Source organism: Rhinopithecus roxellana, chromosome 3, assembly GCF_007565055.1.
Source record: "Rhinopithecus roxellana isolate Shanxi Qingling chromosome 3, ASM756505v1, whole genome shotgun sequence".
NCBI lineage: Eukaryota > Metazoa > Chordata > Mammalia > Primates > Cercopithecidae > Rhinopithecus > Rhinopithecus roxellana.
In genome coordinates, this window is record NC_044551.1 from 110,937,421 (window position 1) to 110,952,082 (window position 14,662).

At 40.5% G+C, this 14,662-nt stretch overlaps 1 protein-coding gene across 2 annotated transcripts in view; it reads left to right on the forward strand.

The window, feature by feature from the left end:
- Positions 1 to 634: 634 nt before the first annotated feature.
- Positions 635 to 14,662, forward strand: part of CCDC112 (coiled-coil domain containing 112) — a 29,933-nt gene continuing 15,905 nt past the window's right edge. For both annotated transcript variants that reach the window (XM_010356924.2, XM_010356926.2), the window contains exons 1-2: positions 635 to 963; positions 12,857 to 12,978. In XM_010356924.2, coding sequence (XP_010355226.2) covers positions 847 to 963; positions 12,857 to 12,978 — 239 coding nt within the window. In that variant the 5' untranslated portion in view covers positions 635 to 846. The remainder of the gene's footprint in view (positions 964 to 12,856; positions 12,979 to 14,662) is intronic.

The window sequence follows — 14,662 nt, forward strand, 5'->3', positions numbered from 1 at the left end:
TCTAGAAAGCGGATGTATATTAGGCAAAAATATATATATATTGACTATGACACGGATAAAATGTAAGGACGATGTAAGACAATGAATTTTCTTGACAGGTATGGGACTGGGCTGGCAGAGTCGGTTAAGTGCCCAAAGGGTGTATAAACCCGCAACAGGGCAGAGCGCAGCCCCCGCCCCGCCCCATCCCTGCCCGCCCCAGCGCCCCAGACCCGCCCCTCCCCTACATCCCTGCCCCTCCCCTACATCCCTGCCCCGCCCGGCGCCCCAGACCCGCCCCTCCCCTACATCCCTGCCCCTCCCCTACATCCCTGCCCCGCCCGGCGCCCCAGACCCGCCCCTCCCCTACATCCCTGCCCCGCCCAGCGCCCCAGACCCGCCCCTCCCCTACATCCCTGCCCCTCCCCTACATCCCTGCCCCGCCCGGCGCCCCAGACCCGCCCCTCCCCTACATCCCTGCCCGCCCCGCCCAGCGCCCCCAGACCCGCCCCTCCCCTACATCCCTGCCCCGCCCAGCGCCCCAGACCCGCCCCTCCCCTACATCCCTGCCCCTCCCCTACATCCCTGCCCCTCCCTCGCCCCGCCCCTCCCCGCCGGAATCCCGGGCCCAGTCTCGCATCTCGGCCCCGCCCTGCACCCCAGTCCCGCCCCTCCCGCGCCCCCACACCCCTGCACCCCGGCATCTCAGCCCCGCCCGGCATCCCGGCCCCGCCCTACGTCTCGTCCCCGCCCTGCATCCCGGCCCAGCCCGCAGCGCAGGGAGCGGTCTGCAGAGGCCGGGGTGCGCCGGCCACGAACCCCCAGGCGCCAGTGGCTGCCGCGGCCCGAGCAGCGCGGCGGGCAAACATGGCCGCACTGACGACGGTTGTGGTAGCGGCTGCGGCCACCGCGGTAGCCGGGGCTGTGGCAGGGGCGGGCGCGGCCACCGGGACCGGCGTGGGAGCAACGCCGGCGCCTCCACAGGTAAATCCGGGAGAACAGACAGCTGCTCTGGCGGCGGGCGTGGGGCCGAGGGGCTGCAGGCCCTGTCTGAACAGGTGCCTTCTGCAGCTCCCGCGGGAGGCGGGAGGCGCGGCGTTCGCCTCCCCTGCCCGGGGCCTGGCACGCGCCGGGCGTTGCTCTTCGTTGGCTTGTGCGTTTAGCAGCTTTTGCAGAGCCGCCTCCATGTGGTTTCGGAGTCGAGGAAGACCTGGGTGGGAACCCGGCTCTGCCGCTTCCTGGCCGCGTGATAAGAACATAGGCTCTCGGAGACTCACTTTCTTCTCTAAAAATTGGAAATAGTAACATGCACCTCCCGAGCTTTGGACTAGCGTGATGTCTGGGGAGCCCCTGGCACAGTGCTTGGTTGGAGGGGGACTCTGTGCCCAGTAATTGGTGGCAGCGCTGTTTCTGTACCGGCGCTGGGAACACAAGGAGAAAGACAGTATGGGATGGTCGGAGGCAGAGGTGTTTCCAGTGATCGGCTTAGGACCCCTTTCTAGGTGGTGAGGACCAGGTATCTTTGTTCAGATGGTATCAGCTTAACGATACTTTCCATGATCTCCCTCAACTGAATCCCCTTACGCGACACACCCAGTCCCTGTTTCTGGTTTTATTTTTCCCCATAGCACTTAGTACCATATATTACATTACATATTTTATTTCTGTTTATGTTTCTCCTCAAATCCCTCACCTTCCCTCGCACCCCCATGAGAATGTAAGCTCCATGAGGGCAGAAAGTATTGGAAATTTTATTCTTTATTGTGTTCCCAGCACCAAGAACTGTGCCTGTTGTGTAGTGCCTGGAACATAGTATGCACTTACTGAATTTGTGCATCAATATAAACCTGAAGGAAGGCTGTCAGGAGCTGAGGACAGGTTCCATCTTTTTCCTCCTTTAAGGAAATACAGTGTCTTTACTCGTAGACCTTCAGGAAATTCCACCTACAGCACATTTTCTCACACATCCTCTATAATTCTCTTTATTATTCTAACTCTGGCCCAAGTATCTCAGGAAAAAATGTAAAATATATAAAAAGACATAAAGTATTTTTAAGTATTATGCTTTAAAAAATGTGTGACCCCATGTTGCTGGGTTTCTCCATCATTTGTTCTCTGAATTCTTGTAGCAATGTCTTATCTTCTGGTCTGCATTTCTTGCAAGTTGTCTAATGCTGTTATTGGTGCACACTTTTGTGGTGTTTGCCTCCTCAGGGGTTGGATCGGATCACCTGCGGAGCTGTTTCAGCCGTTTTATCAATCACCTAGAGGGTATCTAGCAATATTTGGAGACATATTTGGCTGTCAGAGTGGGGAGCAGGGGGTGTTGAGGGGCTGCTGGCATCTAATGGATAGATGCCAGAGAACAACCGCCTACAACAAAAACTCATCTGGTCCGAAAGTCAGTAGTGCTGAGATTGAGAACCATGGTGTATACTTTCTTACCACTTTATTAGGGAAAGCAGAGCCTCATTGCTGAGAATCGACCTCAGCATAATTAGGTAGAATTCTTCACGTGTGTTTGGGCTTTTTCTTTAAAAACAAACAAACAAACAAAAAACAGAATTACTGCGTGCTATATTGTGATAATGTTTAGGAGTTTACATGTTATCCATCTTTGTACTTCCCCCAGCGTACCACACACACATACCTATACACACAAATTCTACAGCCTGACACTGAACTTGAATATTTGTCATATGATTAAATGAACAAATATTCCTACTGACTTTAACACTGAAACCAACTAGTATTTTCTTGAGAAGAGATAATTTTCCTGATGGCAATCTCACGATACTAGAGATATCTACCAAAATATCTAAAGTTCCTGTCAGCTAGGGCTTCTAAAACAAAATACTACAGACTTGGTGGCTAAAACAACAAAAGTTTATTTTCTCACAGTTCTAGAAGCTAGAAGTTCAAGATCAAGTTGCCCTTAGGGTTGGTTTCTGGTGAGGCCTCTCTTCCTGGCCTGTAGGCAGCCACCTTCTCACTGTGTCCTCACATAGTCTTTTCTCTCTTACAAGAGGAGAGAAAGAGATCTCTGGCATCTCTTCTTATAGGGTCACCTGTTCTATCAAATTAGGTCCCCACCTTAATGACCTCATTTAACCTAAAGGCCCCATCTCCAGATAGAGTTATTTGGAGATGAGGCCTTCTACATAGGAATTTTGAGGGAACACAATTCAGTCCATCACAGTTTCTTTAAATTACTTTGGAGTAATTATCTCTGAAGTTTTGAAACTATTTTATATTGTATTTTATTTTACAATATCCTCAGGGTGTGGAATCTCATAAATTCCTCACTTACTATGAAAAGTGTGTTACTTTTCTATCTATGCTTTTTAATATTTGTATATTATTTGTTCATAACCCTCTTAGCTATTGCCTTTCAAATCTGAAGACCACAAATCTCTATCCACCTCTCCAAGGTCATTTCCCTCTTGTTCCCAGCTGTTCTCTTGATTATTGTAGTTGCTGAATTACGACTTCTTTGAAGTATCTCTAACAGCATCACATTAGTGTGATGCTGGTTTTATACCAGCTTAAGGCCCTGTCTTCTGTTTTGTTTCTAAGGACCTTCCCTCTGATGACCTGAATTTTATGTTCCTTGGCTGCCTGAAATAACCCTTCAATAATAACTGTTTTCATCTGTGACTGTGTAATCTTACATAGTAAAAGGGACTTTGCAGATGTGATTAAGATAAATTAAATATCTTAATTATCTGAGTGGACCTGGTGTAATCACAAAGGTCCTTATAAGAGAGACGTGGGAAAATCAGAGCCAGAAGTAGGAGATGTGATGATGGAAGGAAGAGGATGGAGTGATGTGAGGAAGGGGCCATTAGCCAAGGAATGAAGGTGGCTCTAGATGCTGGAAAAAAAAGGTAAGAGGGTGGATTCTTCCCTGAAGCTTCCAGAAGGAATGTAGCCCTATTAACACCTTTGTTTTAATTAACATTATTTTTAATTGACAAATCATAATTATATACTTTATGGGGTACAATGTGTTGTTTTGATATTTGGATACAATGTGGAATGATTAAACCAGGCTAATAATTAACATATCTATCACCTCACTTATTTTTTCTGGTGAAACATTTGAAATTTACTCTGTTATTTTGAGATACACAATAACATTTTTATGACTATGGTTAACCTACTGTGCAGTAGATCTCAAAATATTCCTCCTGTCTCTCTGAAACTTTACACCATTTGACCAACTCCCTATTTCTTTCCTTGCCCTCCCCACCAGCCTCTGGCAACTATTGTTCTACTCTCTATTAGATTCCATGTGCAGTCTAAGTAAGATTATACAGGGTTTGCATCTCTGTGTCTGGCTTGTTTCACTTACCATAATGTCCTCCAGGTTCACACTTTGATTTTAGACTAGACCTCCAGAACTATAAGGGAATAAATGTCTGTTGTTTAAGCCACTGCATTTGTGGTAAACTAACTTGTAGTGAGTTCGTTACAGCAGCAATAGGAGACACCAGGAAAGACTTAACAAAGCTCTCAGTCCTCTTCCTTGTTTGGCTTTGAAGCACTGTGCTGGCAGAAAGTAAAGACTAAGGTAGCGTTGTAAACTGCCTGCCTGCATGTAGGAGGTATGCTTCAGCATGCATGCAGACCCCCTTTCCCAAAGGTAGCAAAGGCTAGGACACATAGTGGTTCAATGCATCTAAGGAAATCTCTGACCAATTATTGGCTGACAACTGAACTAACCAACCAGAGATTTCACTGCCACACCTGACCAAGACTACGGACTTTACAGAATTCTTTTAGGAAAGTGACCAAACAAACAGCAACAAAACAAACCCTGGTAAGGGGAGAAAATCTCATTTTTAGAGTTGTCACATTATATTATTTTACATGTCCAGTCTTTAACAAAATTATGAAACATGGCAAGAAAGTATGGTTCACACATGGGGAAAACAGTAAAAAGGAACTGTTTCTGAGTAATACTGGCTATTGGACATACTAGACAAAGACTTCAAAACAGTTATTTAAATATGTTCAAAGAACTAAAGGAAACCATGTCTAAAGAACTAAGAGAAAATGTGGGAATGAGGTCTCATCAAATAGAAATCTTTAAAGAAATCAAACATTTAAAAAAGAATCAAGTAGAAATTCTGGAGTTAAAAAATGCAGGAACTTCAAATGAAAGCATCACTAGAGAGACTCAACACCAGAATTGAGCTGGCAGAAGAAAGTATCAGCAAATTTGAAGATAGGTCAATTCAGATTATCCAGACTGAAGAACAGAGAGAAGAAAAGAATGAAGAAAAATGAACAGAGTCTGAGATCTGTGAGATACCGTTAAGCATACTACCATGTGCATAATGAGAGTCCCAGAAAGAAAGGAAAGAGAGAAAAAAGGAGGAAAATAGATATTTGAAGAAATAAAACAGAAGACTTCCCAAATTTGATGAAAAACATTAACCTACATATGGATGGAGCTCAATGAACTCTACATAGAATAAACTCATAGAAATTCATATCTAGACACATCATAATAAACCTGCCAATAAATATAGACAAAAAGTCTTGAAAGCACCAAGAAAGAAGCAATTCATTACATATAAGGAATTCCTCAATAAGATTAACAGCTGATTTCACATCAGAAACCATGGACACCAAAAGGCAGAGGGATGACATAAAATAGAGAAAGACTGCCAACCAGTTGTTCTTTGTACAGCAAAATTATTCTATAAGAATGAAGGAGAATTTAAGACATACAGAGGCAAACAAAAGCCAAAATAATTTATCATTAGCATAATTGCCCTACATTAAAAGGAGTCCTTCAAGCTAAAATAAGAGGACACTAGACAGTAACTTGAATCCACATGAAGAATAATGTGAATAGAGTACTGCAAATATGTAGGTAAATATGAAAGTCAGCATAAATGTATTTTGGTTTGTAACAAATGTTTTTCAGAAAATAGAGGAGGAACATTTTAGTGAACATTTCTCATTCTGTAAGGCCATTATTAACCTGATACCAAAATCAAACAAAAACATCACAAGAAAAAAAAAATACAGAGTAGTATCTGTTATAAATACAGATGTAAAAATAACAAAATACTAGCAAACATATCTAAAAACATGAAAAGGATTATACACCATCATCAACTGCAATTTATTCCAGACATGCAATGTTGGTTTAATATATGAAAATCAACTAATATAATACAACATATTAATAGAATAAAGGGCAAAACCACATCATCCCAATAGAAGCAGAAAAGCAATTGACAAAATCCAACACCCTTTCATGAAGATAGATCAACTCAGATTTTCCAGTCAACAAACTGTCAATAGAAGAGAACTTTCTCAACCTGATAGCAGCATCATTAAGTAACATATTGTGTAATGATAAAATATGGAAAGCTGTCTCCATATGATCAGGAACAAGATAAAATTATCCACTCTTACCACTTTACTCACTGAAAGTTCTAACTAGGGCAATTAGGCAAGAAAAGGAAATAAAAAGCATTCATATTGGAAAGGAAGATGTAACATGATACTTATTCACAGATGACCTAATATATAGGTCAAAAATTTACTAGAAAACTAATAAACAAGTACAGCAAGGTTGCAGAATACAAGATCAATATACAAAAGTCAGTTGTATTTCTATACACTAGCAATGGACAATTCAAAAATGAAATTAAGAAAAAAATACCATGTATAATAGTATCACAAAGATTAAATACATAGGGATGAATTTAACAAAAGAAGCATAAAACTTATGCTCTAAAACCTATAAAAATTATTCAAAAAAATTAAAGGAGACTTATATAAATGAATACTTACTGTTTATGATTTTGAAGACTTCATTTTGTTAAGATGGCAATACTCCCCAAATTGATTTACAGATTCAGTGCAATCTCTATAAAGATCTTAGCTGCCTTTTAAAAATTATTTTGAAGAAATGTACAAGCTGGTCTTAAAATTGATATGGAAAATGCAAGGCACCCAAAATAGCCAAAACAGTCTTGAAAAAGAAGAACAAAGTTGAAGGACTTACACTTGTTAATTTCAGAATTTACCTTCAAAGCCACAGTAATCAAACTGTGGTACTGGCATAGGGGTAGACAATAGACATATAGATCAGTGAGAGACAAGACCTAAACCTACAGATTTATGGGCAGTTGATTTTCAAAAGGGTGCCAAGACAATTCAATAAGAAAAGAACAGTCGGCAGGGCGCGGTGGCCCAGGTCTTTAATCCCAGCACTTTGGGAGGCCAAGCAGGTGGATCATGAGGTCAGGAGATCGAGTCCATCCTGGCTAACGCGGTGAAACCCCGTCTCTACTAAAAAATACAAAAAAACTAGCCGGGCGAGGTGGCGGCACCTGTAGTCCCAGCTACTCGGGAAGCTGAGGCAGGAGAATGGCGTGAACCCGGGAGGCGGAGCTTGCAGTGAGCTGAGATCCGGCCACTGCACTCCAGCCTGGGCGACAGAGCGAGACTCTGTCTCAGAAAAAAAAAAAAAAAAAAAAGAAAGAAAAGAACAGTCTTTTCAACAATGTTTGGACAATTGAATAACCACTTACAGAAGCTGAACTACCTCACACCATATTTTAACATATCGAATCTGATCAAAGACCAAATGTAGGTCTAAAAAACTCTTAGAATAAAACACAGGCATGAGTCTTCATGATCTTTGGTCAGTCAGTAGTTTCCCCTGTATGACACCTAAAGCACAAGCAGTCAAAGACCAAATAGATACGTTGGATTCCATCAAGAATAAAAATCTTTTGTGCTTCAGGCCAGTTGCAGTGGTTCATGCCTGTAATCCCAGCACTTTGGGAGGCCCAGGCAGGCAGATCACTTGAGGCCAGTTGGAGACCAGCCCGGCCAACATTGCAAAACCCTACCCCTACTAAAAATACAAAAATTAGCCATGCGTGATGGTATGTGCTTGTGGTCCTAGCTACTCAGGAGGCTGAGGCAGGAGGATCACTTGAACCGGGGAGGTGGAGGTAGAGGTTGCACTGAGCTGGGATTATGCCGCTGCAAAAGAACATTTTTAAGAAAGTTAAGAGATAAGTCATAGAATGTGAGAAAATGCTTGCAAATTATATGTTGATAAGGGTCTTACATCTAAAATATATGTTGAACAAAGTTACAGCAAATTTAGTTCGATTTAGATCGAATCAGCTTTTATTTGCCATTCATGAATTGGGGCAGCATCCCATTCTATAAATAGAGTAAGAATTTCCACAGGGCATGAACAGTGGGTTTACAGAACAGTGGGTTCTGTAAAGTAGGAACGAAAAACCCAGAAACAATAGAAAAAAGTGGGGATCTCAGCCGCTGAGGTGGCAGGAGGAGTGGCAACAGCCAGGTAGCCTGGCTCCATAGAGGCGGGCACACCAGGGCTTGTAGGCACTGAGCACCAGACAGGCGCCTTTCCTGCTGACAAGAAGCCCAACTGGAAGGTGAGTCCAGCAGAAGGGGAAGTGAAGGAAGAGCCCAAGAGGAGATTCGTGCAATTGTCATCTAAACCTGCTCCTACAAAAGCAGAAATGAAGCCAAAGAAGGCGGTCATGAAAGGATAAATCTTCAGACACAACATGGAAACCAAAGGCAAAAGGGGAGCAAAAGGAAAACTGGCCAAAGTGGCTAACCAAGAAACTAAAGAAGACTTACCTGCAGAAAATGAAGAAACTAAAACTGAGGAGAGTCCTGCCTTCGGTGAAGACTGAGGGGAAGAAGCCAAGTCTGTATGGCAATAAAATGAGTTTGGTTAAAAAAAAAAAAAAAAAGCCAAGTCTGATTAATATCTGCTGTGTTTTAGTAGTCCCTGTCTCCCTCCTTGTACAATCCAGAGGAATATTTTTATCAACCATCTTGTAAATGCAAGTTCTTTAGTCACTCAGGGAACATTTTTAAGAAGGAGGGATCCCACCTCATCCTGTTTCTGATGCTTTAAGAGGTGAAATCATTCGCTGGTTGTTTATTTTTTGGCACAACCAGAAAATAGTGTGGAATATTGCATTATGGGAGGCTTTGACTGTCTGGAGTGTCAGCTTAACATTCCGTAGATAGGGGGTTAGTTCTTAGATCCTCTAATATTAAGCATACCAAATGACAATATGGAGTCACAGTCCTGCATTTAATGTTTTGAACATTTTAAATTACTTCCGTTCCCGTGTTATTTTTTAGTAGAATTGTTTCCTTATAAAAAACACTCTTTGATCATGGCTTTCCCCATCAGAATTGTGTGCACTCTGTGACACCTTTGGTTATGGTAGTCCTATATTTTCCTAATAACATTGTTAGTGTGTTGTGAAAGATTGAAAATTAGAGTATGTAGTGTATATGGTATTAAATTGTGAGTTGCTGGGATGTATTTAACAGCCTATCAACATGTGAAGATACTGGTACTTAATCGCCTCTTAAGGAAAATTTCCCTCCAAATTTAAGCTGGAAAGTCACTGGAATAACTTCTAAAAGTACATGGTGGCTGGGTGCGGTGGCCAACGCCTGTAATCCCAGTACTTTGGGAGGCCGAGGCAGGCAGATCACCTGAGTTCAGGAGTTCAAGACCAGCCTGGCCAACATGGCAAAACCCTGTCTCTACTAAAAATACAAAAATTAGCCGGGCATTGTTGTGGGCGCCTGTAATCCCAGCTACTCAGGAGGCTGAGGCAGGAGAATTGCTTGGACTCGGGAGGCGGAGGTTGCAGTGAGCCAAGATGGCACCAATGCACTCCAGCCTGGATGACAAGAGCAAAACTCCATCTGCGGGGGGTGGGGTAGGAAAAACATGGCATTTTAGATTTTTGGTACTTACGTTAAAAATTGTTTGCAAATTGAAATGCGTGTGTACTGATTTTCAACACAACAATAAAATCTCAATTATGAAAAAATATTTTGAAGAAAAAAGAAAAAAGCAGATTGGAGTTGAGCACAGTAGCATGTGCCTATAGTCTCAACTACTCAGGAGGCTGAGATAAGAGGATCATTTGAGCCCAGGAGTCCAACCTGGGCAAAATAAGAAGACCCTAACCACTTTAATTTAAAAAAAAAGAAAAGAAAAGAAAGAAAAAAGAAAGAGGATTGGTTAATATCAGCTTACTTCAGGTACCTTATGAAGGTAAAAGCAGAGAGGCTTTTCTTATTACTCAGACTCAGGTTGACTGGACCCTTTCTGATTGGTTGCTGTGCATCTCTTGTTTTCAGGAAAAATTGCTCAATTGGGGAAATCTACCTATTTCCTCAAAGTTTCATTTTGATCATGTGGCACTTAGCATGAGTGACCATTTTTATTTTGTCTGGTCTGTTGGGGCCTACTGCAGGAGCTCTGTTCAAAACAATAGCCTCCCGTAAAAGTTGAGTAACATATGTAAATAACTTACAATTCAACAATAAACAGACAAATAAACAATTTTTTTAAAAGGGAAAGGATTTAAGTAGACATTCCTTAAAATAAGAGGCCAATAAGCACATGAAAAAAATGCTCAACATCGTTAGTCATTATGGACTAGTCAGAACCACTGTGAGAAATCACTTCATACCCATTAAGATGACTGTAATAAAAAAGACAGATAATAACAGTTATTGGTGAGTTTGTGGGGAAATTGAAACCCCCATACATTGCTGATGGAAATGTAAAATGGTGCAGCCACTGTGGAAAACAGTCCGGCAATTCTTTAACAAGTTTAAAACTTTTGGGCTTCAAAGGCATTGTCAAGAAAGTGAAAAGACAACTCAGAAAACAGGGGGAAATATTTACAAATCATGTCTAATAAGAGACTTTTACATCCAGTTTATGAAGAATGCTTCCAACTCAACAATAAAAGGGCAATCCTTTTGTTGTTGTTATTGTTGAGACAGCGTGTTGCCCTGTCCCCCCAGGCTGGAGTGCAGTTTTGTGGTCATGGCTTACTGCAGCCTTGATCTCCTGGACTCAAGTGATCCTCCCACCTCAGCCTCCTGAGGTGGCCTCCTGGTGGCCTCATACCACCATGCCTGGCTTAATTTTTTTTTTTTTTAATTTTTATACAGACAAGATCTTGCTATGTTGCTCAGTCTGGTCTCAAACTCCTGAGCTCAAGCTGTTCTCCCACCTTGGCCTCCTAAAGTGCTGGAATTAGAGGCATCAGCCACCAGGCCCTGCTATGCCACCCAATTTTTTAAAATGGGAAAGTAAAAAAAAAAAAAAATAGTTACTTTATGATCCAGAAATTCTGCTGCTGGGTATATAATGAAGAGAATTGAAAACACATATTCACATTAAAACATGTACACAAATGTTAAGATTAATTTGGCCAAATAATGGAAACACCCCAATTGTCTATCACTAGCGACTGATGAGTAGATAAACAAAATGTGGTAGACCCATATAATGGAATATTATTCAGCCGTAAGAAGGAATGGAGTATTGATTCATGGTACAACATGGATGAATCTTGAAAACATCACGTGAAGTGCAAGAAGTCAGACAAGGCTACACATTGTACAAGCCCGTTTATATAAATTCTCCAGTATATGCAAATCCATAGAGTCAGAAAGTAGATTAATGGTTGCCAGGAGCTGGAAGGAAAGGGAATGGGGAGTGACCTCTAATAGGTATGAGGTTTCTTTTTGGTATGATGAAAACATTCTGAAACTGGATAGTCATGATGGTTGCCCAACTTTGTGAATACACTAAAAACTACTGAATTGTACACTTCAAACAGACATATTTTATGGTATGTGAATTACATTTTGACTTAAAATATATTTCCTAGATTTAGATTTACTACTTTATTCTTTTTTGCTTCTGGAAATTTAAAGCCTTATTTCCTTTTCCCCTCATCCCCCACAACCCATTTTTGTTGCTCAGCAATCCCTCTCGGTGATACCTCCAAAATACATTGAGTCTTCTTTTATTTTCTATCAGCCCAGTAGTCCTGGACACTGTCATTCCTTGTCTCTATAGCTGTACTAGGTACCTCATTGATCCTCCTGCTTCCAGTCTTGCCTCACTCCACCCCCACACCTCCCATTAATTTATTCTCCAAAAAAATAGCCAGAAAATTGTTCTTAAAGAATTAAATGTATCATGGCATTTCCCTGCTCAAAACTCTTCAATAAAATCCAGACCCCCTAAGTGACCTAAAATGTCTGTATGATCTGGCACGTACCTGCCTCTCTACTTTCATCTCCTACCAAGATCTCACCGTTACTAATCTCGTGTCACAATTGGCCTTTCTCTGCTTGAACTCAGCAAAGTCTTTCACGCTCTAGGGCTTTTGCACATGTGGATCCCTTTGCTTAGAACACACTTTCCTACTGCTCCTGTCATGGCTGCCTTCAATCTTCCTTAAAGTCATCCCCTCAAATAGACCTTCTGTGACCATTGTAACTGAAAAAGCAAACCCTTGCTCCGCTTTCTCCATCTGAGCCCTAATATTTTCTTAATAGCACTTATTGCAGCTGGTGGAGTTTTCGTTTTATTGCTTGTTCACTCTTCTCTCTTTAAATCTGTTTTTCCTCACTAGACCTTCAGACAGGGGCCATATTATTATAGATCATAATTGTTTCCCTAGTGTCTAATGCAGCCCATGTCACTTCATAGTGTTCAACACATACTTATTAAATGACCAACTGAATGAATTAGATTATTTTGCAAATAATCCCGGGATATTTAACCTTTCTTACTCAGTGTAGCATTTTAAGATAGATATTCCTTCATTTGATAGATATTCCTTCTTCCACAAATGTACTTCTAAGAGTTAAATAAGATTGGCCCCAAAATTATCCTTCAAGAAACTCAACTATTGACATTTTATCTCTCTGAAAAAATTCCACATTTATGTTTTACTATTTTCATTACTATTTCATTTACTATTTTCATAAGTTTTTCTTGTTCTCAATGCAGAGTGATGGCTGTTTTAGTACCTCAGGTGGAATTCGTCCTTTTCATCTTCAAAACTGGAAGCAGAAAGTTAATCAGACTAAGAAAGCAGAATTCATACGCACAGCAGAAAAATTTAAGAATCAGTAAGTATAAGAATATTATCTTCAAATAACATTACTACCAAGTTTATAATGGACAATAAAAAATTAATTCTACTCTACCCTACCTAGTCTCACATTAAGTTATAAAATTGTAATCACTAGCCTGTCAAATATAACAAGAGAAAGATGGGAGGTATGAAATGGACAAATAATAGGCTATTTAATATAAAGTTAATTGTAAGTAGAGCAATTTCAGTTTTATTTTTACAATTTTGAATCTGTGTATTTCAAGGGAAACAAAAGAGCTGTTTCTTTAGATTTTGTATAACAAATAACAGACAATCTATTTTCACTTTATAACTAAACGCCTGGTAAATGTTTTTGAGGAAGTGAATAGTTTTTGTGTTTTTTTATTATGTATGTATGAAAGTGTTTTATAAATGACGAACATCATATATTTACATTGTTCTTCTTCCTATTTTACAAATGAGGATGTTGAGGATCATAGAGGATAAACATCTTTCTATAGGTTACATGCTTAATAAATGGTGTCTGAGGGACTCCTAGGCTGGCTCCAGCCACTCTGAAAGCCATCATTCTTACCAACCAGTGCTTTTCACCAGCAAGCCGGTTTGAATATGTGGGTGTGATCTCACTAAGGAAGACAGTGAATCATTTTAATGAAAAGTCAGTAGTCTGTACTCTTACTTTTTTTTTTTTTTTTTTTGAGTGGCTTTTTAATTTATCTCATTTCCTTGGTTTCTGCCCCTTTCAGATCCATTCTGCCCATTATGACCAAGCTATTTGAGAAGCTTCCATTTATTTAAAATTTTCAATATATATGAACTTCTTTAAACAACCAGTGATATTTATTGAATGTTCAATGTTGTCAGCAGTACCAGCATATGATAAATATGAGGAATGTTAAAAAAAATTGGAACTCAAGGCACCCCACTCTGCCCTACAGTTGAGAGCTTTATCAAAACATTGCTTTGAACCTACATAGTATCAATTTGCCAAAGAACATGAGAAAAGGAGCCTATTGTAAGGAATGGTCTCTGGATCAGAATTGGTGGCAGTTCTCTATTTAGAAATTCTACCAATGAGAAAGTGTACTGTTGGAATTTTGAAAAGCTATACCATATTGTAGCTTTTGGAGATTGAATTCTCCTTGCATTTATATAATACTTTTTTCTTTTCCTCCAACTTTATTGAGGTATAACTGACAAATAAAAATTATATATATTTAATATCTACAGTGTGATGTCTGGATGTACATACATTGCAGAATGATTACCACAATCAAGCTAATTAACATATCCATCACTTCACACAGTTACCTTGTATATGTGTGAAGGGTTGAGAATATTTAATATCAACGTTCTTAGAAAAGTGAGCTGAGATTTTCATTATGTTAAGTGAAATAAGCCATACACAGAAAGACAGGCAATGCATGATCTCATTTATATGTGGAGTCTTAAAAAAGTCAGACTCAGAAATAGAGAAAAGCATAGTCAGAAGTCTGGGGGTAATGAGGTGGGAGTGGGGATAATGGGGAGATGTTGGTCAAAGGGTACAAGTTATAAAATAGAAAAGACCTGGAGACCTAATGTACAGCATGGTGACTATAGTTAATAAGAATGCATTGTATACTTGAAGTTGTTAATACCTATATCTTTAGTATTCAGAATTTGAAAAAAATACAATTATTTAAAGTTTCCAAAAT